Below are 27,605 nucleotides of genomic sequence, written 5' to 3'. Positions count from 1 at the left end.
TTTCTACATGGCATTAAACTCAATGGGTGCCAATTAATAAACGTCGGACCCTCCAGTTAATTTTATTAAGTAAGCAACTACTAGAATGGACCTCGGTTGTATAGGTGCTAGCTACTTACGGCATACAAAACGTATTACGTCCATGTTTATTCATTAATTTATTCAGGGGCGTCGCTCTAATAAATTTAAACACTCAAGTACATAAAATTCAAAAATAACATTTTCTGTTACCGATAACTGTCAAATCTAGAAGTCTCCAGATTCTGGGCACCGCACTTCACTAATGCTTATTTTATCTAATTCTAGCCTATTAATTTCAAATAAAATAATTCGAAGTGGTCTGTATTCTGTCGAAACTGCAGACGCGGATCGCGATTTCGATCTTTTTGGATCTCATCAGCGCGTCGCAGGCAGCTCCGACAGAACACAGACCAACCTTTACCTGCTGTCTTAACAGCGCGTTTTAGAAAATACCACAAATGGCGTGGTGAACGCCATCTGTAGTACGATGCTAAAAGTTGGTCTGTGTTCTGTCGAAGTTGCCTGTGACGGGCTGATAAGATCCAAAAAGATCGAAATCGCGATCCGCGTCTGGCAGTTTCGACAGAATACAGACCAACCTTTAGCATCGTACTACAGATGGCGTTCATCACCCCATTTGTGGTATTTTCTATTCATTTCAACTTTCAAATTTCCCTTCTTGCCTTAATACTGCACCTTCCCCTATTCCACTTATTGATGACATCCCCCCATACTTATCATTTTATCGTAATTTAAAAACTTGGAAATTGCACGGTACACTATAGGAACTACGATAAATTTTCCCTAATCGGCGCCATGTTTTTAGGCTCCTCCCATTTGACGGATCCTAATATATGGTAATAATAATAACGAATAATTTCCTTATAACATTTTTATAACCAATTTCACTGGGTTGTTTCTCATTTTTACTTTCTTTTGTTCCGAAATGTCGGACGATCCTTTTATTTATGACAGCGACGCAAGTGACTTTTTTTCTTTAAGTAATCCGTCCCGCTCATTCCATTATTCGTACTGTTATACAAACGAGGAAATTGAGGCACGTCTCGAATGATCTCGGGAAGTTTTTACAGCTCGTAAAAAATCGTCGCGCCCCTCCCGCCGCGCCGTATCACGAAATTCTGGACACGTATCGCATAGCCAGCAAAAGTTTTCGGGATCTTATTTCTGCCGTAACGAATGCGGGAGCTAGACAAATTAGTGATTAGAGAAAGATGACCCCAGCCGAAAGCCGACGTCTCTCATTGTCATTCCCTGCACGCATCTACGAATTGTATATAGTTCAATTTAACGGCTCCTTTAGCAAATTAGGGCTCCTCGTAGACAAAATCACCGACAAACGATTCAACTACCGACAAACCAATTGAAAAAACCCAATTTTATTGACAGAAGTTTCGGCTAATGCCTAATAGATAACTTTTACTTTGAAATAGTTTCTAAATACGAAGGTAGTTAATGAAAATTTACAAAAACTGGCGAATAAAAGAACAATATCATTTTCTCAATTTTCATTTAGATGTAGGTACTTTGACAATGAAAAATTAAATACAAATTAAATTTTTTATTAGGCAAGAATAAAAGGACTTTGTAATTTTTCTAATATTTAAGAAAGGTTCGCCGTTTTTAATTAAACACCTATGTAAATAGAAAGTATATAAGGCCTAACAAGCTAAAAAACAAAAGAAAATATAAGAAAAGAATACTGGCTTTATTAAAATACTTGTCGTAAATATAATTTCTCTAAACAATTTGTTTACGTTCTTATAAAATAATCGTTGATCGCTATTGGCTCTTTTTAAAATTAAAAAATTGATAATCACAAATAACAATAGAACGAAAAACGGAAAAAACAAAACACCACCTCGATTTACGTCAGCACCAGAGAACAGCGTCTAGGAAAATAAAAAGCAAAACACTAACGACTATGACGAGTATTATCATTCAGTAGCAGAATTTTTCTCTTCCACGGGCTTTTTAAATTGAATTAACGGGAATGAATTGTGTCAGGTAGATTTGTTCGACTTGAAATGAATATTTCTCTGAATATGCAACGGGATTATTGATTAAACTAAATGCACAACGAGGTAGAATACAAGTGCCGATAGGAAACCCCTTTCCACCACTTCATTATTGTTTCCAACCCTCGTTAGGGAATTTTATCAATCGTGTATATGGTATAAGTGAAACGCATAACAAAGTTACCAGAGCATCTGTGTATGTACGGGAATGGTTGATATTCAAAAGGGCAGCGGATAGTAATTTTTCCGGGTACCGCATAATCGGGTACCCCTCGGATAATGGTTCATGTCTTCGTTCTGGCAGGGTTTTTATTAAATACTACCCCCACTAACATCCCAAAATCACATTAAGTCCTGCTCAAATATTTGTTTAAACATTAAACCAATACGAAGTTTTAATTCTTGGTTGGCGGATTTTCAACAAGAGGGTGGAGCCTCATGGTCTTATGTTATCGATGAAAAATAATTTATTTGCTGTATGAATTATTTAGATCTAATATCACAAAAGTTTTTTTTTAATGAATTTATCTTGATTATTTACATTCCTTCTGTTTTAGAAGTTATTACTCAAAAACGTGATTTTTTTCGAACTTTTTTATTACAAGTGTTAATGGAAAAAATCATCAATATTATTAATAAACAAGCTAGAATCTATAGGAATCAACTTTTCAATCATATAAATCGATCAATAATTAGCCATAATAGCCAAATCAATATTGGTCAACTTTAACGCCCCCTGACGGAGAAACTAGCCATAGATTCGAAAAGCGGTCTAGTACTCAAGGACACCTCCTCTATTCAAAAGATAACAGGATACTTATCTACTTCTTCGAGGTATTTTAAAATTTGCAACAGAACTTTTGTTAAACATGCCTTTCTCTTGTTAAAACAACCGCTTCAAAAACCTCACCTATTTTGATCTTAACGCGTGGATTAAGGCCCAAATAACACAAAAACACTTTTTTAAACAATATACCTTAATAAAGTACACAATGAAACCGTTTTCGCCGTTTAATTCAACTCAATAAACTCGATATTCAAAATTATCGAAATCGGGTTCGTCGCTTGACGCAACGTTGATGTCTCCCGTGCAAAAATATTTCAAAAAATCATTAGACAACTTTCCCGCGCATTGCAACGCAGCATACCGATCTTAACACGTTCTAAGATCATCAAATCATCCTCTAAAATTAAAATTAGACAGTATTGACGTGCGCTTGTGCTTTATATTAGTCTACAAAGTTCAAAGTGGTAAACAGACACGTTTAACAGATGAGTTAAAATTGAAGGAATCTTCACGGTGATGGAACGATATTTAAAATTTGCACAAGTGACGTATGAATGTTCCTATTACTTAATGATAATGAGAATAATAAGCTAGAAAATTCTTCTATTTCGTTTTAAATACCCTTAAAGCCGCTGTCTCTCTCAAAAGGATTCACTATTGAATGCCACTACATAGGTACGAGAGCAGTTCAATAAGTACCCGTGTTAGAAATGAAGACACTTTTTTTTTAAATTTGTTTTTTTATTTTTCAACATAGTCCCCTTTTAGAAAGATACACTTCTCCCAACGACCCTGCCATTTTTTTTACCCCTCCAAAAAATAAGATTTGTAGAACTCTCCAAAATCCCCCCCGTCTCGGCGATGACTTCCTCGTTTGAGCTAAATTTCTTTCTCGCTAGTCATTTCTTCATGGTAGGGAAGAAGATGAAGTCACAGGGAGTCAAATCAGGGTGTGCGGCAGCAAATTCATAACGTAATTCGTGCATTTTGACGGCAACAACTCCTGGTGAATGTGCCGGTGCGTTATCGTGTTGAAAACGCACCTTCTTTTTCGTCAAATGCGTCCGTGTCTCCTTCAATTTTTTGTCGAAGCGGTCCAATAACTCACTGTAGTATTGTCCAGTGATCGTTCTTCCTTTTCCTAAAAAATCCGTAAAATGATTTCCTCGGTAACAACGTTTGCCAGACTTCCTGGTCGCTCCTATCAAAAACGGATCTTTGCCCACGTTTAAATTCGTTGAAGCAATATCTAACTGTGATCGTAGATGGCGAAATGTCTCCATAAACAGTATCCAACTTTGTTTTCATCTCGTCGCATTTTTTCCCATCCAAAAACAAAAGCGAGTTACCGAACGATAGTCCTCTTTTTCCATCTTAGCGAAAATAACGAAACATGTCTCCGTCGAATGGCTGCCAAATCCAAACTAACCTATCAATCAGTCTGAAATTCGTTTCGGCGTGGTTTGATAGATGGCAGCACACGATGACAACACCAATTTCCCTCAGGAACGTCCTCCGTCTTCAAACACGGGTACTCATTGAACCGCCCTCGTATTGCATAACATAAAGACAAAGAATGGAATTGCGTATCTACATTTGTTACTTTATATAGATACACATGTATATGCACAAGAAGGTAAGGAATCGCAGAATAGTGCCCTTTGATGTCGAAATCATGAAGTGACGTGCAGTCATGAGCAAAAATATCCCAGACAGAAATGCTTTGTTGCGCTCTGCCCAAATGAACCTGCGACATCTCCGAAATACATCATGCGAATAAATCGCAGTCTTTCGACAAATGCCGATCCAACAGCCGACAGGCCTAAATCACAATAGCTCAAATTTTACCTGTATCTACCGGCAAATCTACTACAAACTTCTAACCATGCATTCATTTGAACTGAAATGTGCAAAATGTTTTTTTAAAAGTATTTAAATACAAAATGCGAATACTTTTTTGATCTGTTGTTATTTCAAATGTAAAATACGAAATAGATTTTTCTTTTGTATCTTTGCTAAATGCAAAATACGTATTTTCAAAATACTTTTTTCAAATAAACACTTTTCTGTAGTAGGGGAGACCGGGGATGGTTGGGTTGACTAGTTTTTTACTGAATAGTTCATATTTTTTGTGTTTTAATGTATATAGACATCATCATCATAAGGTCGTCAGTCCTAAGACTGGTTGGACACGTACCTCCACTCTTTCCTATCCTGAGCTAAACTTCGCATTTCCCTAAAACTAGAACAACCCACATCCTTAACTATTTGCGAAGAGTAATCTAATCTAGGTCTACCTCTACCCCTCCTAACTCCTGTTTCTGCCTCTAATATGTCTCTGACTAGACCTTCATGCCTGAGAAGGTGTCCTACCAATCTATCTCGCCTATTTTTTATTTACTTCCATAGAGTCCTCTGTTCTCCTATTCTTTCCAATACCTCTTCATTTCTAACCTTTTCTACCCACGATATTCTCATCATCCGCCTATAACACCACATTTCGAACGCTTCTAACCTTTTCTTTTCCGCCGCTCCCACTGTCCATGTTTCACACCCGTACAACGCCGTGCTCCAAACATACACCTTTAACAACCTTTTTCGAATTTCTAAATTAACGGTTCGCGAGCATAGAAGTGACTTCTTTTTATTAAAGGCGACACGACCCTGCGCTATCCTCTGCTTTATATCCCTACTACTCCTTCCGTCCTGACTTATCTGACTAAATCTAAATCAGCCACTTCTTCTAATTTTTCATTTCCTATCTCTATATTCGCTCTTTCCCTACTTTTTCTTCCCTTGCATACCAGTATTTTAGTTTTAGTTACAGTACAGCTAGCGTATATCAATTCGATATTGTTTTGAGGGTTGTTTTATCATAATTCATAGAATTTCGTAGTTTCTTGTTAAAGGTACTATAAGTGGCTATTTGGCAGGTGTTTTGAACTTCAAAATTCCATGGACTATGACAGTGAACCCGGAAAACAATATCGATGCAATATTTTAGATTACCCATTTTCAAGGAGTTTAGAATTTTCTCCTTTCTAGATACCGAAAATCAACGAAAATGATTTTGGTAGATGATGATGTTGATGATATGGGTAGACCTAGAGGTAAGATTTGGTGAACACCCTGTACGTACAATGTATTATTAGTCGGATATATGTAGGTATGTGATAGGCAGGGGATGAATTGCGAACGTTGATGTTCCGGTAAAACGGATAGATCGTCTAGTGTAGCTACAAAGCAATTGGCCCGACATAAACAAGCGTTTTATGGGGATCGCGGCTGTAAAACTTGATAGGACTGTCATAAAACATCCAAGACGGCTCGACGATCACCGGCTCTCTTCCGTCTGCCTGTCCTGCCCTGCTCTCCGCCCGTCGATGTTTATACGGTGAGACTTATACGCCGGCTGCTGCTTTCCGAACCTTAAAAACCTTCGCCATCATAAAGCACTTACGCCCCGCTAAATTCTCTCGCAATTACGATAGTTAAAGTGAGACGATGCGTTTAATTCTCTCTCCTGATGGCCTACATTCGGTTTCAATGCCCCTGCTCCCACACAAAACAAGAGAACAAAATACTAAAAACAAAAGAACACACGTCAATCTGTCCAGTCTACTATTGACACTCCACGAGCACAAGCGGAAATAGATCGAAGAATAGAAAAACGTCACAAATGTTTATTTCGGGGACCGAGAACAATATGGCGCCGAAAGTATTTAATAATAGTTTTATCACGAGCCGCCCATGGTGTCAAATCTCTTTATTTCTTGCACCGGAAGGAAACGATGTAAGTAAGTGAGTAAGAAGGTATTACGAACACTTGAAGAGATTCTAGCACAATGTTGCAAAAGGCCTTCAATTAAGCGAGTTGCTTAAATGCGCCTTGGGAAAAGTAAAATGTGAAAACGACCCGCAGCACGACCTGAAATTGGATGAAATTTACGGGCGCAAACGAAAGAAACACGAAAATGTAAGGACTGTTACTAGTCGAACTAACGAAATTACGACTATTTCGACTTATTAACTCATAAAACAATCCCCCGTCGCGTTTCCTATCGTAATATTTTAACTACGCGAGTAACAGTAAATAAGCAATAAATAACTCCTAAACGAGTCACTGTATCTAAGTAACACAAGAAACGGAAGTACAACGAAACATCGGTCTAAAAATCGAAAGTTGTTTCGATAATAAAGGCATCCGAATGAAATTTATCGACTTCTTTTAGACAAATGCTATTTTGCTATTGATGAACTTTGTTTCAATAATGTCGACAGACAGTTGAATGGCATTTCATTCAATTTTTTTTAAACAAATGCTGTACGTTTCAATTGTTCTAAGCAATTACGTGCAAGACATCTTTTGTTTGTTAAATTTGTTATTCTTCATATCGATTTTCATTTTTTTGTATTAATTCTGAAATAATGGCTTAAAATAATGCTAAAATCTCAATAATTTAAGATATTAAAAACCTTTTTTTCTTTGTTTTAGTTGCCTCCTCACTAAAGGACGTCACGCTCATCCTCGACCCAGAGGTGGTACAAAGATACCACCATTGCACCCTGAGGTGTACCTACAACGACGAAGGTGCAGACCTTTACACCGTCAAATTTTTCCGTGGCATTCACGAATTCTATAGATTCACCCCCAGTGAAAGCCCCAACACCAAGGTTTTCCCCGTTCCGGGGATAAACGTAGACGTATGTAACCCTCATTATCACGTTTTTCATTAATTAAATAACTAATCAAAATTAAACTTGAAACAAAACACTTTTGGAGGAAAAAGAAACAGAAGCAACGCGTCTATGATGTTGCAATCAGAATCCTCACGTATTCTTAATAAAGTAGACCTCGTCAAGAAGACAAATCTGCGTGGTTAGAGGGCTGACAGGGCCACATTAATTAAATTACTGTTTCAAGCCACCTCGAATTCTCTGGGGGCCCTTTAAAGAAATCTTTTAATTTCCGTTAACCACAAAGTAAACGATAACGTCTAGAATTTCTCCTCATTTAGGGGAATTTGAGAATTACAGAACTAACAATTTTAACATCTGAAACTCACTGTAAACTTTGGCGCGACATTGCGAAACAATTGAGAATATGTATCCTGCGATATTAAGTTCAATAAAGAAAACAAATTAGAAACTGTAACGTTCAACTTTTTTCTTCTTAATGTGTATTATTTTGTTTTCGGAACTTTGTTACTAGAGAAACAATTGGGCTGTGCACATTTCAATAGTCGATCTTTTGTTAATTGCCTAGTACAACCTTTGTGAACGTGCAGGAGCTTTCGGCGTCTGTTCTGATCTATTCAAAATTCAATTTGCAATCGCTTAAAGCCAAACAGACACACTCAAAAGTACAACACTGCATTTATACCGATGTATGTACAATGAAAACAATTGAAAGTTTAACGTTCAACTTTCTTCGTCGTAATATGCGCCCTACATTCGTTTTCGGCATTCGAAACTAAAAACAAAAAACGGCAATAACGGCGCTACATCGATCGATCTAGTTACCGGGCACGTCTTGGACGACTAATACCTACTAGGTACAGCTTCAATAGATTCCGTCGTAAAATGTTAAGTACCATTGAATGCACTTCCATATATATCCATCAGGAGTAAAGTTTTTGCCATTGTAAACAAGGCGGCACGCGCTCTCTATAGCGCTAAATCGTTAGGCCGAGGGACTACGGACTAGTTTGCGGAGCAAAGGACAAACTTTTCAACAACTCTAACAATTTCGCGAAAGTTAATAATTGAATGTCGCGTAATTAGTTTTCGAACAACAGGGCAAATGACGAGGACTACGAAGCGGTGACGAAAGAGCTACTGACAGGTACACAGGTACAAACACACACACACATCAACGAACTGATTTCGGAACACAAATGCAAAAACTATTCCCGAATAAATTCGACGGAATGGAATGGAAGTTTAGGTGTTTTGCATGTCTGTCTTTACGAAATACAGAGGTATTTGCTTCCAATAATTCAATAGAATCAAATCAAAAGAATGGTTGCTGATATTTTAATTAGATAGGTAATTAAAAATCATGTCAAAGTTGTTTTCAATAAAATTCTGGCCAAGGCGCGCGATATCTATTACTATTTTATACTTTTTGCTATTGTTTTATCCATTCAAACAAAAGATGTACATTAGATATATGCAGTCAAATATTTTTCCCTAATATGCCTCTTTTGTTTCAGATTAATAATTCCAGCAGTACACAAGTGGTCCTAAGAAACATCGACTTTCAGTTGTCCGGAAACTTCACCTGTGAAGTAACAACTGATTTTTTGTTTTCAACAGGAATGGACACTAAAACAATGACAGTCGTTGGTATGTTTCCAGTGTCCGTATTGTTTGTTATTGGTCTTATCAATTATTCGTTGAATCTATTTCAGACAGATGTATCAGTTGCTGTTATCAAATATTAATTAATCAATTGTTCTTTGTTTTTTTTACAGAATTACCGAAGCACCCTCCTACGATAAGTGTGGGTCGCGGCTTACTAGATTATGGTCTTACGTTACACGCTAACTGCTCGTCGCCACCCTCGAGACCACCTGCTACACTTAAATTCCTCCTCAACAATATGACAGTAAGCAACAATTCAAATTACGCGAGAGTTCAGTTGAACCTTTGCCTTATATTATACGAAAACGGGCTCAGCCCTTAGGCAGGCTCCTGTTATGACTGCGGAAACGCCAGTTCTTAATTTTGAAAAATTATTAACTTTACAGAAAGCTTTCAGCCCTAGCAATATTTCTCTTAAACTGAAATTAATGAAATATAGTAAGTAAAACATTTGAAAAACAATTTATAAAATTTCCAAACAAATGCGTTACTGCACGTCATACCTCGATAACAAAAACATTTGAATAATAATAAATACTTAAACAATTGAACTTTCTATGATGCAGTTATTGTGAAACATTGTTACTAATTCAATTAGAAAATAATTAAATGGTGGAAATGGATTAACAAATACAAAGGGAGGAGTATCAAACATTTGGGAGAATATCCCTTGCGTTACTTTGTGAACAATCCCTTACTACCAACGCAGCACTTTCACAAGGGTGGTTATGTTTCTCGACAAACCGATGCGTAAAGATTTAAAAGTCGATTAGAACAAAGTCGAGCCCGAAATCCAGCGATAAATGTTGTTCATTAATTTAACTTGAAAATAAACTTTTACCTGATACAGCAGAATTACCTACCCCCTGAACTAAAGTGACTTATCAAAGTTCAACGTAATACATAATATATCAACGACAAAGGGGTCGCGTTCCAGACAAAACATATCCCCATTTTCCACCCTGCATTTTATTACCTACATATTTGTATTGTTGTAGCATTTGTTTCTTTCTACTTTGTTAAAGGTTGCAAGGACCGAACCGATCCCTGTGTCGAAGTTCAAAGACGCTCAGTGGAGTGACCTAATCCTGGATCTTCCACTGTCGGAATTTCATTTTAGTCGAGGGAGGCTTTTTCTAGTCTGCGTTGCCGAAATTTTAGACATATATAAAGAAGTTGCAGAACTCCGATTGGACAGTGCAAGAGAACCCGTCCCAGAACGCGGTGAGTTGCAGCCAAAATTAATATTTATACAGAAGTGTATTAAGCAATTTTAAAATCCCTAAAAGATATATAATTTATCGAAATTTCAAACAATTGCGTCACTGCAGTTCATATCGATAACAAAAACATTTGAATATCTTATTCCTACGTCTTAGTTAAACAATTGCGTTACTAAACATAAAAACACGAAAACATTTGAACAATAACTTGCTCAGTTTTCGGACAATTGAACTCTATACTAAATGAAGAATTCATTGAATATTTGACCATAAAACAAAAAACAATCCGCAATACGGGTAGGTAGGTATCTAATATTTAAATATATGAATTATAGTTTAAACAATAAAAAAAAGTAAAATTCAGTGGACAAAATTCCTAGCGATGGAGCGATCCAATTAAAAAAGAGATATGTGATTTCAATCGGTCCATTGAAAATTCGAACACGTAAATAACGTATCGGGGTGTCACACTCGAGCAATTTATCTTGAAAATGGTCGAAGCGGATGATTTTTAATGACCGGCATTTTCAATTTGACACACACGCGAAAACAGAAAAAAAGTGACAAGGGAGGGCAGTTATAGGTGGAAAACTACCCCCGGCGTGACTGACTATTGAACTTGTTTCGACAGCTGCAACATTTAGATAAACTACGCAATAAATCTTCTATATTTTCGTTTGGCATCGAGCTTTTTTCTGTATTTACTGCGTCCCCTATTGATTTTCTCGTGAAACTCAAACAAAAGCACCACGAAATAGACAAAAAATTGAACAAGACAAAAAATTGAACAATCACTTGCACGAACTGAAGCGAACAGTAATAATAAAACAACTGAAATAATAGGTAAGAAACAATCTTTTGAAATTTTGTTTTAGATGATTGAATTGTTTGCGTCTACGTTCTTAGAGGACTCAGTATGAACACGTGCTTTATTGAAGCAGAACTTTTTACTTTTGCTGATGTTTGATTTTACGATAAGTGGGATGGGAGGACCACAGGGATGCGTTCTTAAAAAGACACCCGAGTGTTTGCTTGTTTTTGATAATTTCCAACTTCGACACATTTCTCCGTAGGTTAACAACTTTCTTGGTACCAAACTCCCACTTATTACTCTCTGTCGCTCCCTATCTCTCCACTTTGTCGAAGAGTTTCAAGACACGTACCGGTGACAACAAGACGTGCAGGCGTATGATGTTTCTACACTAGATTTTTCTCTCTCTTTATACGGTCTGTTTTCGCTTGAAAGAAATACGAAACAGCCCTCCTTTATAGGATAACATTAACTAAAAGTTCGAGCAACTTTTTCTTTGTTGTTGTATGTGTATGTGTGTAGGTATATTTCATCTTATCGATAGATAAAAACTTTCGCAAAAAAGGTATTCGAACAGGAATATATAACTTTTTTACTTTAAATGAACCTTCTACTTTCGCAAATAAAAATATATCTAGCGGTGTAAAGTTTTCTTTCTCTTAGCATTTTCACTAGGCATTGCTGTTATTAAGTCTGTCATTCATCTGATTCCTATTTATAATGTTTTTTATAAAAGTAGATAGAAAACCTACGCACTCGAAGTTCTATACCCAAAGAGTGTAAGTTTCTAACTCAACGCAATAAGAAGATACGGACTTTCAAAAAATATTTTACGATGTATTGGCAGACATGAAAAGTAAACATACAGGGTGACCATCATGTATCTACATCATCGGTTAGGAACCCCTCATGCATAACTACTACTGTCTTTACTTGACAAACTTAATTTAAGGATTTCTCACATATACAAATGTTGTTTTACATGATCTAATACATTAATACTCTAACTATGTATCGTCACCAGCACCCTACCTTGTGCTATGCCCTCCCATTAGCATCTAACGATCGTCTATTCAAGAAAATTACACGCGCAACTACAGCATGTCCCAAACGAGTTTCATTAATCAAAGTAGTTATACTAGAGGTATTCAGTGACAAGGCGAGTCTTGATGGTTTTGCAACAGTGGCTTACGAGGAGACGGTTTGCGTCTGTAATAAATATTATCATAGTAGCCCTTACTTTGCCTTCAGGCGTTCCTGATGCGACTGCATGATAATAAATTCTGGCCGTTGTGCTAGAGCGTGTCTACCCCGCTACGTCTCGCCGAAATCGCACGTTGCATTATAATATAATCATAAATATACATCGTCTTTACACTGTCACTACGAGCCGCTGCTGAAATACTTACTTAGTGCACTCCTGACAAGGAGTCGTCTATTTATCATTTCAGTTGGCTACGTCTAACACCACCCCGAACATTTCTCGAAGAAGGATTAAGTAAATGACGGCTTCAACGTCGTCTTTTTTTTTTGGGGGGAGAGGGGGGCAAAATGCGACAATAAATAAATACATATACAGTTGTAAACATAGACTTATAATTGGACGATATTGGACTTACCACCGAAGAAAACTGTGAAGACGTAATATTTGATGTTTACCTGAAAATAAAAAAAAATACATTAGGACTTTAATACCATAAAAAAAACTAAACAAATATTGTATTACGACAATAAGACATTAATTTTGGAACATTGTATGCAATGTGTAGCAGCGTGCCCATGTCTAGACTGTTTTCCTTAAATCCCGAGACGTTTTAACTTTTATATTTCGTTCGAAACATGGTCCACATAAATTCCGCGTTTTGTTTAGCGTATATACCTACTACTGAGCGAAAAATTTAACCACGATTTTCTTCTGTTTTCCAGTGAGCGCTCTCAACGTAGCAGCTTGTAAAATAACGTTGCATCCATCCCTGTTTTCCTTCGTTCTTTTGTCATTTTTACGGATCGTACTTAGAGAATAGGTCACCAGAACAACAATGTATACCAAACATTTACCAAACATAGACATATGTACAACGTGTCGTCAGTCATTACGAACATGGATTAAAACTATACATACAGGGTCGGCCAAGGAAAAGTTCGTCGTCTGCATGGAAAACCTACTACGATGGTGCGAAACGGCTGCTGCGATTTTGTTTTGGACTTGCAACATGTAAATGAATGTTACGATTGTGTTTTGTTATTACGAGAAAAGAATATTGTTAAATGTTCCTTTGGAACTGTTGTATAGTTTTGCGTTACAATCACAAGTTTGTAAATTATTAATGTAAGGTGTTATCTGTGATATTAACAAATAAACTGTTTTGTGTAGCTACGTTAAACGCATTTTATTCTTTTGTCATTCTATTCGGCAATTTTTTATTCATTTGTTCTGTGAAGAAACAGATGATGATAGAAAGTTCTGTATGACAGAACACGTCCGAAAAAAATTAAGGTAAGTGAATTTTTTAAATAATAATTTAAATTCATAGTTACCTAGGTGAACTAAACCACATAAGTAATTAAATATTTTCTAGTAATTTGCTTTTTTACGTAAAATTAGGTTAATATTCCGTTGCTACGTTATTTCATTATTATGTTGAATAACAATGGATCGAGAATCTTTTGTTTTCGAAATTAATTTAAACCATTCTACGCTCGAATTAAGCTACAGAGCGACGACTGCATTTCGAGCAGATCTTGAAGCCGAATTATAATGCAGCTTTTAAAACGCTAAATTATGAGGCAAAATATTACCTAACTCCTTTTTTACACCAGCATAACTCTTAATAGCGCAATAAACTCTGAAATCGTTCTAATACTTTAAAACACCTGGCAAAAAAACGTATTGCCATATCCTAAAACTTGATGACGAAAAATGCAAATGCAAAATGCAAATTATTCCAATTGTTTTGACGTAGTTTTATTTTTTGGTAATTAATTTTTAAATTTCTGCTGTAATAGGAGAATACATGAATCGAAAGACAGACGAAGGCTGAATGACAATTGAAACAAAAACAATTCGTATCAATAACTAAGACACAACCGAAAACATTCGCTGGAAGCTTGGACATTAGCCATCTGTTTTTTAAGAAGAAAAAGCAACTGTTTTATTGCAATTGTTAACACAACAGACGAATTAGAAAAGAAAAAACAATTACTATCAAGTTGAAGTATCAATGTAATGAAGCTTGACGGTGTAATTTCTACGTTTCATACTTTCCAAAGGACGAAGGAAAGGTAAAGTTCACTTCGTCTGATCGAGGTCCGTGGTTTTTAAAGTACCCGTCGACGTATAACATCTTTAAATTTTGCATAAGTAATTAAGTTAGAACGGTGCTGATGTTGGTCGGATAAAGTTCCAGATCCAGCTGCATATTTGAATATTAAATAAAGTTGTAAAAGACGGATCTGTATAATTAAAGTGGATGGACACCGATACAGAGGTAAGTTCGCCATCTTATATCGGCTTAAAATAGCAAACAATTTGTGAATTAATTCATTAATACAATACTGAAAAGCGAAATGCATTTGAAGGGGCAGATACAGGGCTAAAACAAATACAAAAGTTAATAGTGCTAACTTTGAGTCCGGCCCTGTATCTAAACGTAAGTAATTGAACAATTGCATTGCAATTAAAGAAACTGTTTTGTAATCTCGCATAATAATTTGTCATCCTGTAAGTTTTAATGGAAGCCCATGTAATCTGGGAAAAGCTCTAGACACTTTGTGACACTTTAAGAAAATTAATTAGACAAAACCATGTCTGTTTTGATTAATTACTCAATGCGTCAAGAATTAGTAGTTAATTTGATTAAAATACACTTGGATGAAGACCAACACACCCCCTCTGGTGATAAATTAGAAGTAATTGTATGTTAAATTAATTAAAATGTTTTTCCAAGGAACATACACCCAGCCATTATAAATTCCTACCCATCAAAAAACACTAGAAATTTACGTAATTCCATCAAGGGAATTATAATTATTACAGGGACATGTTTCTGTTTGTTCCCTGGGTAGACTTTACACAAGACTTATAATTTCATCAAAATTTTTCAAACGCTTCGTTTTTCTAATTAAAATATTAAATGCTCGTTTTAACACAAGAAGCAACGGGACGGCATTTAAAACCATCATCAACACACTTTAATTTAAATCAATAAACCCAACTTAAAGCTGTCAACAGAATAAAATTTTGTTTTTAAAAAAACCAACTGACTTTATTTAAAAAAACAGATGAATTGAGATCAAAAATAATTCCTTACGTTATTTTGTTTTTAAAAAGAACAACTGACTTTAATTTGGAAAACAAATGAATTGAGATCAAAAACAATTACTTACGTTATTTTGTTTTTAAAAAGAACAATTGGCTTTAATTTAAAAAACAAATGAATTATGATCAAAAACAAAATTGTAACACGTTATTAAAGCATAAACAACTTAAAAAAATATACGCATACGGTGAAGTCGCAAGTCAGAGCCAATGTCTATTTTGAAAATTTGCTTCCTATCAAACGTGTTCCCAGACCGTTGCGTTTGTAAGGCATTTCACGTCTGAAAATATTGCATAGTGGGGCTGTCAAAGCTGTCAAGGCAGTTCTACATCCTTCCAGGACAACCCCGGGGGTGAATAGTACTCCTGACACCTTTCTGTTTCCTTCTATTCCCTCGAGATCTAAACTCGCATCTCGAGCAATTGTATTTTGTGTTGAATTTGCTAGAGAACAGTTTGCACTTAAAGTACCGACCTCTCATCTCCTTCTACAATTAGTTCTTTCAAAGAACTCAACAAAGATATCGTACACGCTTATATGTTTCAAAAGGTTCGTGAATATTTTACTTAATTCAAAACAAAACAAAATAACAACTGAGAAATAATTGAATGGCGATGTACAAAAAAAAAGTTGAATTCAAATTAAAGTTGTTTAAAATGAAATGATAAAGTTAGCTAGGGAATTTATTAGCTTTATTGAACCAACTAGCGTAGGTAAAAGACGAAATAGAATTGAAGGTAAAGGATTTGCTAGAGAATTAGGCCACTGATGATCCAATGAAGCCCCTCAAAAAGCGAATTGCTCAGTTTTAGTATACAAATACAAGGTGAAATGTAATATTATATCAACCATTTCATTTATTTTACAATCTTTGACCTAAATCAAAAATCTATGTACCTACAGTAAAAATCGTTAATTGATTTCTTTTGATTTTCGGTGTTCATTTTGTAGCATTTGTTTGTGATTTCGCCAAATTGTACCAAATATCTAGTACATATCAGTTTTGCATAATTAAAATGAAAAACAGATTCGAAATTACAATTATAAATGCATGCATACACATAAATGTTGTATAGGTATAAATAAATGTACGGTAGCCCCAGTAAATAATGACGAAAGTAAATAACAATTGCAATTTATATAAAAGTGATAATAACTATTAGAATTAAGGCTGAGATATTTCAATTTTCGATTATCTACGTAACAATCAGCAAAGCACATCGTCATCTTCCCTGTGGAGGTTGACACAAACACTTACATCATGCATACATGTACGAGGTAAGGCATCGTAATTTGTATATAGAAAGTTTACTTAAGTGTATTTGCAAACTTGAGAAGACCAAATATCATATCACTTCGGAAAATTAGAATATCGGCTAGCTATTTCATCCCGGAGAGAAACTTATCGCGGTCTACAGTAAAATGCATTCCGAATATTCGATGACTCCAGAAGAAGATTCAAAGAAACCAAATGCGAGACGTGGTATTAGGTGTAGGTATATATGTATACGTTCTTCAAAGGATCGGAAAATCGGATTTAGAAAACGTCTTTTCATGTTCGACGTATTGAGCAATTTTATTTATTACGGGAACACACACTCATCTACCTCGGTATCCATGCGAAAAAATAAAACCACGACAGCAAACAAAACAAAAAGAAGAACAACACAATAATCAAAAAACAATTACAAACAATTGCTTTGTATACATCGTCTTTTTTTTTTGTTGAGTAAATGTTAACAAAACAAAAAGAAAACGCCGAGTTCAAAAATAAAGAGAAAAACAGTTGCAACCCGCTATTCTTTCTTTCATTCTTTTTTAAATGCAATTATGAATTATATGTAAGTGTTTAATTTGTAGGACAAGTCTTAATTAACGTTGTAATCCAGGTTGTGCGAGATAGTTAGTTACCCTTATCAAACCAATTTCTGACAGCTACCGCTACATCCAATATGAACTATTACTAAAGTTGTAATCTAAATCTCTTTCTAGTGGAGCACACATGGGGCTGGCTACTTCCACATTAAACTTATTCAATCATATGTAAATGAAAGTAAACTTTACTGACTCATCACGTATAAGCTCCTTATGTATACATGCAGATATACATATGTATGTACATACAGTTAAGTCAGTTTGGCTTCCCAAAAACGGCACCGTAACAAGTTATAATTAAATAGAATAAACCGATTTTATGAGAAAATCGTAATATTTGCATCTAAATCTTTTATAACATTTCGCTATCGTCGAACGTTTTCAAAATGAGTAGGGCAGGAAAAGTGAATGAGGGAGGAAAGTGTATTATCTTAAATTTGCAAAATGGGGACCGTATAGTCGCGAAAGACATTTTTATAATACCTCACGTTCAAAGAACTGAGCCTTTCGGTAAATGCGATTTTGTATTTTCTTCAAAAGGGACTTCCTTTTTTCTCCCTTTCTCCTTTATATAGATACCTTCATATGTACGTACCCTTCCTTTGTACCTAATCTTTATTATATACCTAACACACGTAAATGGAATTGTATCTCGGAAAAAATAACAATCATAAGTTGAAAGATATAAAGGGGAAGTTATAACAGTAAAGGCGCTACTACCCTTTATTGAAAAGGAAATATGCCACATTCAATAAAAAATCCCTTATTTTTCTTAAAATGGGTTTCCTCCTCGCGGAAATCGTAAATGCTCGGGTATTTTTGCCAATTTAGACGTCATATCTTTAGACACATTATAAGAATTAGCTGCAAATATACACTACACATAAATGAGATACATTTTAGGCGGTGAATGTCGATGAGTTATTAATGAGACGTACGTAATATATGCAACGTCCTATACCTTCTTTTTTTCAGGATTTTGTTTTCAGTAAAACAACATAGCGACTGTCTGTTGTTAGTTTTTATTAATTCAAAGGCTGCTTTTGTTTCTGAAAAAAAAAAGAGAGTCACTATAACGATCGGCTTTGCTTTCGATACCGAATCAGTTTTACTAGTTCCGAGTTAAAATAAGCCCTTGCCGATCCTTTTGTTATTTTGGAAGGCTGTTGTTATGTCCGCTAACCGTGTATACGGATTTAATGCCGACAATAACAGTAGAGGAAGACAATAGAACGAGGAAAAAACTCTAGTACTCGTTACTGGTTTAAATGAAAAGTGAGTTTCAGCTGAAGGTACGTCTAGGTGCCTACACGTACATATATGCATATGCAGTGTTCTAATTGTAACAGTTCGTGTATAATACGAACCAATGTGAAGGTATGTTTATAATTGCGGCGCGCTGTTTCTTGTAGTATTCCATTTAGACATCCATGTCAGTGCGAATATATGAATACCTCATTTTCCCACAAAACATTTCCGCGTCTCTCGTCGTTATTTTCAAAAGTTGGTTTTCTAAATGACTGTATAATTCATCTGACATTGGAAGCTCTCGCATCAAGCATTAAGTGAATGTCGAGCTTAATGGGGAAGCTTTCTTTTCCCATTCTAACCGGAAAGTGCTAATTATCTTTGTTTCATGCCTACTCGCTCATACAAAATTTCACTTTTTCGTTTTGGAATTTAAGAATTTCTATGTTTCATTTCGAGAACTAGACGACAAAAGGAGATACCGTCTTTGAAACGTCAAGCAAATACAAATACATTAATATCAAAGCTATTATTAACGGTAGAACTTCTCCGGAATCAATTTTTAAATTTTCTGTTTATTACAAAGATACTCCCACCTACTTCGACTTTAAAAGAAATGAAAACAGAACATGAAACAAAATTAAAAAACAAAAAAAAACAATCGACGTCAATAACGAAGAAATATTGTGCTTTTGTCTTTAAAAAAAAAACAAGTGCTTTATTCCAATAATAAAACAACAAATAAAACAAAAACCACAAACAATTTAATTAAAAACTAAGACAATTGGTTGCGTTTCTTATATTCTTTGTTATTTTGTTTTTCACAGTGACGATTCTTGTGAATTTCATCTCTTTGTTATTAAAAAGGTATCCTTTGTCGCGAAATGGTGTGTAACGTTACACGAGTAACATGTGATGTAAGCGAAAATATCAAAAGCTTGACTGGAAGAATGACAGCGCTTGGTAAGCATTAACTTAATTTCTTGGTTGTAAACAGAAGGATGTGGAGTCAGCCGAGGTTTATCGGATGGGGATATGGAAGCGATGCACGGCTTCTCGGAACAGAAGTTTAAATATTTATAAGACAGAGCGTCGTCGTCTATGTCCGCGTAGTCGTGGCGTACGTAGTACGTATCTACGTACATAGAACACATCTCAAACGTGGACTTTATACAGCATGCAAATTGAGACATATGGGCAGAATTAATGCGAACTTTTTTTTTTTTGCCACCACTTTACATTATTAGTTTCCGTGCGCCTTTTGATGAATGTACACTGGAACGGACTCGTCGCAGTACGCCGCGCTTTCGCGAATTATTTCATCCACTTTAGCTTGGAAACTAGACAGCAGAAAATTTGTTCTGTCTTCTCTACAAGCCCCAATAAATTTACAAATTCACATTATCTTTTTCGACCGTAAAAAACCTCCATCACGAGAGGATTAACACACCCCAAGAAATAACATGTGCATTACAATCGTCACATTATGACGGCCAGTGTTTTAAAACAGTTAGCATTTATGCAACCAATTATACACCCGAGTATAGACATTTAGACCCTTTCAATTGTTTCAGCTAGGCAACTTGCAATTGTTTCAACTAGGCAACTTGCATTTGTTTCAACTAGGCAACTTGCAATTGTTTCAACTAGGCAACTTGCAATTGTTTCATTATCTGATACTATAAAAAAGAAAAAACAATTTTGTATTCAGCATGTTGACCAGCAGGCTGTGACAATAAATATCGTCTGCTAGCCGCTTTAGGTTATCGCGCAGGATACATTCGCGCATTTTTCACTCCGCTTTTCCTGTGGCGTGTCCTTGCTAAAGTGTGCGAAGTCCTTTTTTTCCGACAATATGTAGACACAAAAGGCGCTCGTGGGCCGGCGTCTCCTGTAAAATACTGAACACGTAAATTCCACAATGTCCCTATAATTCACCGGGAGCCAACATTATCGTCACAAGCAGTGCACAGGCTCGTGCAACAACCCAGCCAAACACACCCCCTTCATGAAATAGTAGCAGACGTCGAAAACAAATCAAAACGTGATATATTACGTCGGATCGATGGAATTACCAAACTATGGACCTACTTAAGATTAAATCTCCTGGGGGTTGTTTTATTTTTGTTTAGCGATGCCAAAGTTTTTTCGAAACAATCGACGGTTTAAAGTGGTAGTTGATGTTGTTGGGTTTTTATTTTGGCGCAGCAAGTTTGATTGCTTCGGGTTCCATATACGCGTGGCGTTTTTGCCTTTCCCAAAAGTGCCATTTATATATGTCAAAATGGAGGTGCATTGAGTTCCGGGGGATTCCGCGAACATCCGTTTTAAAAGCTACGAAATGCAGTCTATAAAACTTGGAAATTGGAGAAGTTGCACAAAGTTTGTTCGAGTGTCTGGTTTGAAATATGGCTCCCAGAAATCACTCACATGCTTTCCGCAACTTGAAAATAAAAAGCGAATACATACAAACGGGCAAACGCCAAAGTTAACGCGAGAAGAACTAGGTAGCGGAACTTTCAAGTTGGAAGCCACAAAATTCACTTTATGATACCATCATCATCGATCAAAGACTACGATTCAAATAAAACGCATCACCGTTTAGTAAACAAATATAAATCGATGGTAGTAATAGCACTAAGACATTATCTATTATTATTTTCGCGAGAATTTTGGAAGATCTCGAATTCTGTAAAATTCGAGAAACTTCTGTAAATGTCCATCTCTTAAGAACATTCTGTAATGTCATAGAACCGTTGACAAAATTTTGGGACACTTGGATTTCTGGAAAATTCGAGAAACTTCTGAAATATTCCATCTTTCGAGAACATTCTGTCATATCATAGAATGCAATTAAAATAAAAAGCAGAAGCGTTTGGAAGACAAATGTAAATACTACCTGCTGCGACATTATTATTATTTTTACTACCTATCTGTAATTCCCAGATGTGTTTTTGCGAGAATTTGGAAACGTTTCAGTAAGAGAGGAACTTTCCGGAACATTCTCAAATATTGTAGACGAAATTTTGGAACACCTGCATTTCTCGAAAAATCGACAAACTTCTTGAAGATTCTGTAACTCTCAAGAACATTCTATCATGTTCCTACGTCAGTGATGTTTCCCAACTCAATCAGTGAGTCTATTCTAAAACATCATAAGTATCATGATTCCAACGAACAAAGAGCTTTTCCCGTAACAATCGTCTTATATGATCCACAAAATGCATAGCCAAAAGTTCACGTTCGACAAACGCTCCGTTGGCGTCACGATTTAGACGTGGAGCTTTTTACCATTACCGACCGCGCTTTTTGGTGGTGCAGCTTTTGATAGCAATTGCTCTTTTTTCTTTTTCGCTTTAGCGGTGGAATGCATTACTAAATGCGCGCGTTTTTCATACAAGAGCAAGTACGAAAAACATGAGCTTTTGACACCGTTTGCAGTGGAGCAATTAAAAGCTAAAACGGAGGTGTGCAAAGCGACGATGATAGGCAGCAGGCGTCAATACCGATGTCGACTAAAATTCCATTATGGGCTTCTTTGATATTCGCATTTTGCTTTGATCATGACAGATAGGGATTTGTGTCTGACTCGCAAACACCTCGAAATGGTTTTTTCAAAAAGGAGAGACAAACCGAGTCCCAAATGTAGTCACTCCAAGAAGTAAAGACTCCTTATATTTATTTCATTATTCCTAATCACAACAAAGCTTAAGTTAACTTAACAGGTCAATTGAAAAGTCCCCGGCCTAAAATAGTAAAACACATTTTTTTTGCAAAATTCGTTTTTTTTATTCAACATAATTCCCTTCAAGGGTGATACACTGATTATAGCGATCCTCCAACTTTTCGATACAATTTTTGTAGTACGATTTGTCTTTTGCTTCAAAATAGGCCTCAGTTTCGGCGATCACCTCTTCATTCGACGAAAATTTTTTCCCAACGAGCATTCTTTTGAGATCTGAGAACAGGAAGTAGTCGCTGGGGGCCAGATCTGGAGAATACGGTGGATACGGAAGCAATTCGAAGCCCAATTCATGAATTTTTGCCATCGTTTTCACTGACTTGTGAGACGGTGCATTGTCTTGGTGAAGCAGGACTTTCTTTTTCTGCAAATGCGGTCGTTTCTCGGCGATTTCGTCCTTCAAACGGTCCAATTACGCTATGTAATAGTCGCTGTTGATGGTCCTTCCTTTTTCAAGGTAGTCAATGAAAATTATTCCACGCGCATCCCAAAATACAGACGCCATAACCTTGCCAGCCGACTGTTGCGTTTTTGCACGCTTTGGAGCGGGTTCATCGTGTGCAGTCCACTCCGATGACTGTCGATTGGACTTCGGAGTGAAATGATGGAGCCATGTTTCATCCATTGTCACATATCGACGCAAAAACTCGGGTCTATTACGCGTGATCATCTTCAAACACTGCTCTGAATCATCAACTCGTCGTTGTTTTTGGTCAAAAGTGAGCTCGCGCGGCACCCACTTTGCACAGAGCTTTCTCATACCCAAATATTCGTGAATGATGTGATGTATACGTTCCGTTGATATCTGTAGAGTGTCTAATGATCCGACAGCCGTCAAATTTATAGACGCGTCTTTTGAAGGTTAGGACTAACTGAAAATCATATGGATTTAGTTCTGGTGCCGCCATCTATGTGTCAGGCCGGGGACCTTTCAATTGACCCTATACAATAATCGTTCAAAGATTTTGTTTTGTTTGTTCCTCGAGTTTTAGACAATCAATTTTATTTGCAATTCGAAATAATCGTTGGTACCTATGTAAGTTTTCGTCCATATTTTATAAGATTTGTAGCTGATATTGCACCCACCAATCTAAAATTTTATCAGAACCAATGTGGTTACGGAATTCGCGTTTTTAATTAAAAATGGTATCAATACCGCATTCAATAATCACCACCAGTGTCCATTACGAACCAGCGCTCGCCGTTGGGGTCATCCATTATTGATATAAATTGTTCCGGGATGCGTTGGTTGTTTCACGGAAGTCATTATCAAGTGGCGGTCGATCTAAAAACCGCGGAATTCGTTCCACCGGGTCTTTTGTAATAAGTCTGATGTCGAAAACGTTTCTTGCGGTGTTCCCAACGAACTCTAAAAAGGGAACGAGCAGAACGAACGCGTCTAGCTTTACAACTATCATTCTTTCAACGAACCCCGGTGTGCGCCATACAGAGTCGCCATATCGGGGTGTGCACGTTGGGGAACATTTGAAATTCCGTCTGCATCTAAACGGCATCGGCAGCGGAAACGGCGCGAAATTATTAGATCAGACCGTGCCACGTTGGCACTTCCGCTAAAAGCTTTACTGATACCTGCCACCCAACTTTACACGCCGATGAATGATACTAAATGCAGCGGCGGAGATGGGATGCACTCAAATAAAAACGCCGTCCTCATATATAACTGCAACTTGTAATACAATTTCAACGAGAATATTAACCACTACGGTAATCCAAAATATCCAAATTTGGATAGTGATCAACACTTGAAACTATTCCTGCTGACTTTGTCTAAAGCCTTAGTGCATAATTTTGACACTTTCAAAACTATAGGGTTGTTCGGAAAGTCATTTCGTTTTTTTTTTTGTGGAAATGAAAGACAGTTTTCGTATAATAAACAAATACTTTATTAAATTATATATTGACCGTTCTGGTCCAACACCTTTTGCCATCTTTCTGGTAGTAGCATAATTCCACGCTCATAAAATTTTTGGTCTTTGCTGGCAAAAAACTGATCGAGGAGGTTTTTGACCTCCTCATTTGAGGTGAAGGTTTTACCGTCTAAAAAATTTTGGAGTGACCGGAACAAATAATAATCCGATGGTGCCAGGTCTGGAGAATATGGTGGGTGTAGCATTGTATCCCATTCAAGCTGTAAAAGCTTTTGGCGAGTGACCAAACTTGTGTGAGGTCTCGCGTTGTCTTGGTGAAACACTACACCTTTCCTGTTGATTAGTTCTGACCTTTTCTGTTGAAGTGCATCATTCAGTTTGTCCAGCTGATGACAGTAGACTTCCGAATTAATCGTTGTGTTATCCGGTAAAAGCTCAAAAAAAACGATTCCTTTAAAATCCCACCAAACAGACAGCATCACCTTTTTTTGGTGAATATCGGCTTTGGAAATGGTTTGAGCCGGTTCATCTTTTTTGCTCCATGACCTCTTGCGTTTGACGTTGTTGTATACAACCCATTTTTCGTCCCCAGTGATGATGCGCTTCAAAAACGGATCATTTTCGTGACGTTTGAGAAGCGAATCGCAGACGTCAATGCGGCGACACAGATTTCTCTCTGTGAGAACATGGGGAACCCATACATCGAGCTTCGAGGATAATCCCAGGCCTTTCAAGTGGTCATAAACTGTTGAATTTGATAAATTTAACCTCAATCCGATCTCACGTGTTGTTATTCGCCGGTTCACATCAACTAATGCCTTTATCGCGTCTTTATCAGCTTCAACCGGCCTTCCCGAACGTGGTGCATCTTCGACATCAAAATTGCCGGATCGAAATTTAGCGAACCAGTTCTGGCACTGGCGTACTGTCAACACACCTTCTCCATACACATCAGTCAATTTCTTTCTGGCTTGAACAGCATTTTTACCCTTTCTGTAGTAAAACAGTAAGATATGTCGAAAATGCTGCTTATCGCTCTCCATATTTAAAAGGGCACCAACCAAAAACAACTGCGTAGAATTAATTGGAATTTTTCACACACAAGCCTTGCTATATGAGCTCTCAAAGCATATAAAATGTGAAGTTGGGTGCAAAAGAATACAATTAGATTGTCTGTCGGGAAAAAACGAAATGACTTTCCGAACAACCCTATAGTTTTACAATGGGTGATACCGTTCAGATCAGCGGTTTAGACTGCCCCTAAACCGAAACATAAAACTTTGAACCCCCTTTTCATCTCCTTAGGGGTTGAATTTTGAAAAATACTTCCTTAGTAGGGAAAGAGCAAATATAAAGATAGGAGCTAAAGATTAGAAGAAGTGGCTGATTTTAGGTGTCTAGGAAGTCAGATAAGTCAGGACGGAGGGAGTAGTAGGGATATAAAGCAGAGGAGACAGGAGAGTTAAGAGTAGTAGAAGTAGACCTAGATTAGATTACTGTTCGCAAATAGTTAAGGATGTAGGATGTTCTGGTTTTAGTGAAGATTAGTTCAGGATAAGAAAGACTGGAGGTGCGTGTCCAACCAGTCTTAGGACTGGCGACCTTATGATGATACTGAATCAAATTTTGATCTACCCATGTGTCTGCTTAAAATATGTCTCTGAGCCTGAGAAGATGTTCTCCCAACATATTTTTTTATTGACATCCATTGGGACCACTGTTGTCCTATTTTTTCTAATATCTCGTCATTATTTCTAACCTTCTCTAATATCCACGATATCTTCGTCATCTCTTACAATGGACATAATTCAAGTTGTAATATTCGAATGTAAAATCGTGTAGGTAATATGATGAACATGTAAAAGCTGACTGTAAATGAGTGGAATATAAACGAGCGTCTTTTTCACGAGCGGTCACAGAATAAATGGAAAAACGTGACCGTTGTGTAGATTAAGGGTGGCGGACAAGTTCAGCGCAGCGATTGCCAATCAGACGTTTTTAATATGTGCCATGTGCATCGCTACGCGCTAGAGTTGAACATTTCCGTCTCGCTGTCTGTCTCTGTCTCTCTCTCTTTTTTATCTTTTTTTTTAATACCATTTACTGTTTGAATAAAGCTGTAACAGCAGCTGTCAGATCGCATTCCCTGAAGCGTTTCACTCATCTTTTCTCGCGATGTTCAACGTTTATTTTTGACAAACGAGAAAGTCGAAAAGTTTAAAAATTTAACCGTTACGTGCTTCCAAGTAAACCATAAGAAACCCATCAGTGCTATTCAACTTCGATCTTTGTAGTAACGCATGGATTTCTTGGAAAACTGCAAAGCCATCCAATAAAGATTAAAAGTCTTTCATCTTTTCGTTATTTGCGTCCACATTTCTAATTTCGGTTTCCTTATTATACTTATTGTATAGATACTCATGCCAAATGTATTTGCAGAAAACTTACTTTTTATCTTTCTAAAAATTTTCTAAAATTATTATGTTTTGACATCTTGCACGTGTAAAATTTCATTTCGGCTTGGTTAAAACGTACGTATTACGTATTTCGCTGGAAGCAGGAGGCAATAAAACAGAGGTAACATTTGTCGGTAATGGGCAACAGGGTTGTTTATTTATTTATTTAATATCGTCCCTTTCTCAGTGCGTGGAGAGGCAGGATCATCGTTTTTTACCCCCATCTTCTTTTATTTTCCTCAAGTAACATTTCGTGGATTTTTCGTATGCGTGGAGTCGGTTTAATAGAATTTTTATTCCAACTGGAGACCAATGTTGCCAGAACCAACCTACTCAACGGGATAACTAGGTAAAAAAGTATGTAGAATTTAATGGTGCCTTCACATTTCAAGTCCGAATTCATTTAAGGCCACTTTGTGAAATAAATTATATTAGACATATTTCCTAGGAAATCCATACATTTCCTAAATAGTAATCAGAAATGTATTACATCCTGATGTCAAAAAGTATGCGGGAATGGCGGAACAAGGGGAAGGTATTTATTTTATTCACAGAAAGCATTATTTTTATACATTTCCTAGTACAATATCGGAATTTCATACAATTCCTAGGAAATGTGTGTATTAAAAAATCTTTGAAACAAAACACCCTACTCAACTATCAAACGGGATAAGTAGGTAAAAAAGTATGTAGAATTTAATGGTGCCTTCAGATTTCAAGTCCGAATTCATTTAAGGCCACTACCGAATTATTTATAATTAAATAGGGAAAACGGCATAGATGTTAACGGAAATATGTGTAATCCGTCATTGTATACAATTCCTAGGAAATG

At 36.6% G+C, this 27,605-nt stretch overlaps 1 protein-coding gene across 1 annotated transcript in view; it reads left to right on the top strand.

The window, feature by feature from the left end:
* Positions 1-13,609, top strand: part of LOC108741699 — a 32,081-nt gene extending 18,472 nt beyond the window's left edge. Inside the window, exons 2-6 of the mRNA XM_018476590.1 lie at positions 7,340-7,548; positions 9,060-9,192; positions 9,321-9,454; positions 10,236-10,434; positions 13,171-13,609. Coding sequence (XP_018332092.1) covers positions 7,340-7,548; positions 9,060-9,192; positions 9,321-9,454; positions 10,236-10,434; positions 13,171-13,268 — 773 coding nt within the window. The 3' untranslated portion in view covers positions 13,269-13,609. The remainder of the gene's footprint in view (positions 1-7,339; positions 7,549-9,059; positions 9,193-9,320; positions 9,455-10,235; positions 10,435-13,170) is intronic.
* The last annotated feature ends 13,996 nt before the right edge of the window (positions 13,610-27,605 follow it).

This window comes from Agrilus planipennis, unplaced genomic scaffold, assembly GCF_000699045.2.
Source record: "Agrilus planipennis isolate EAB-ADULT unplaced genomic scaffold, Apla_2.0 scaffold235, whole genome shotgun sequence".
Taxonomy (NCBI): Eukaryota; Metazoa; Arthropoda; class Insecta; order Coleoptera; family Buprestidae; genus Agrilus; species Agrilus planipennis.
This window is presented reverse-complemented; position numbering and strand designations above follow the sequence as displayed.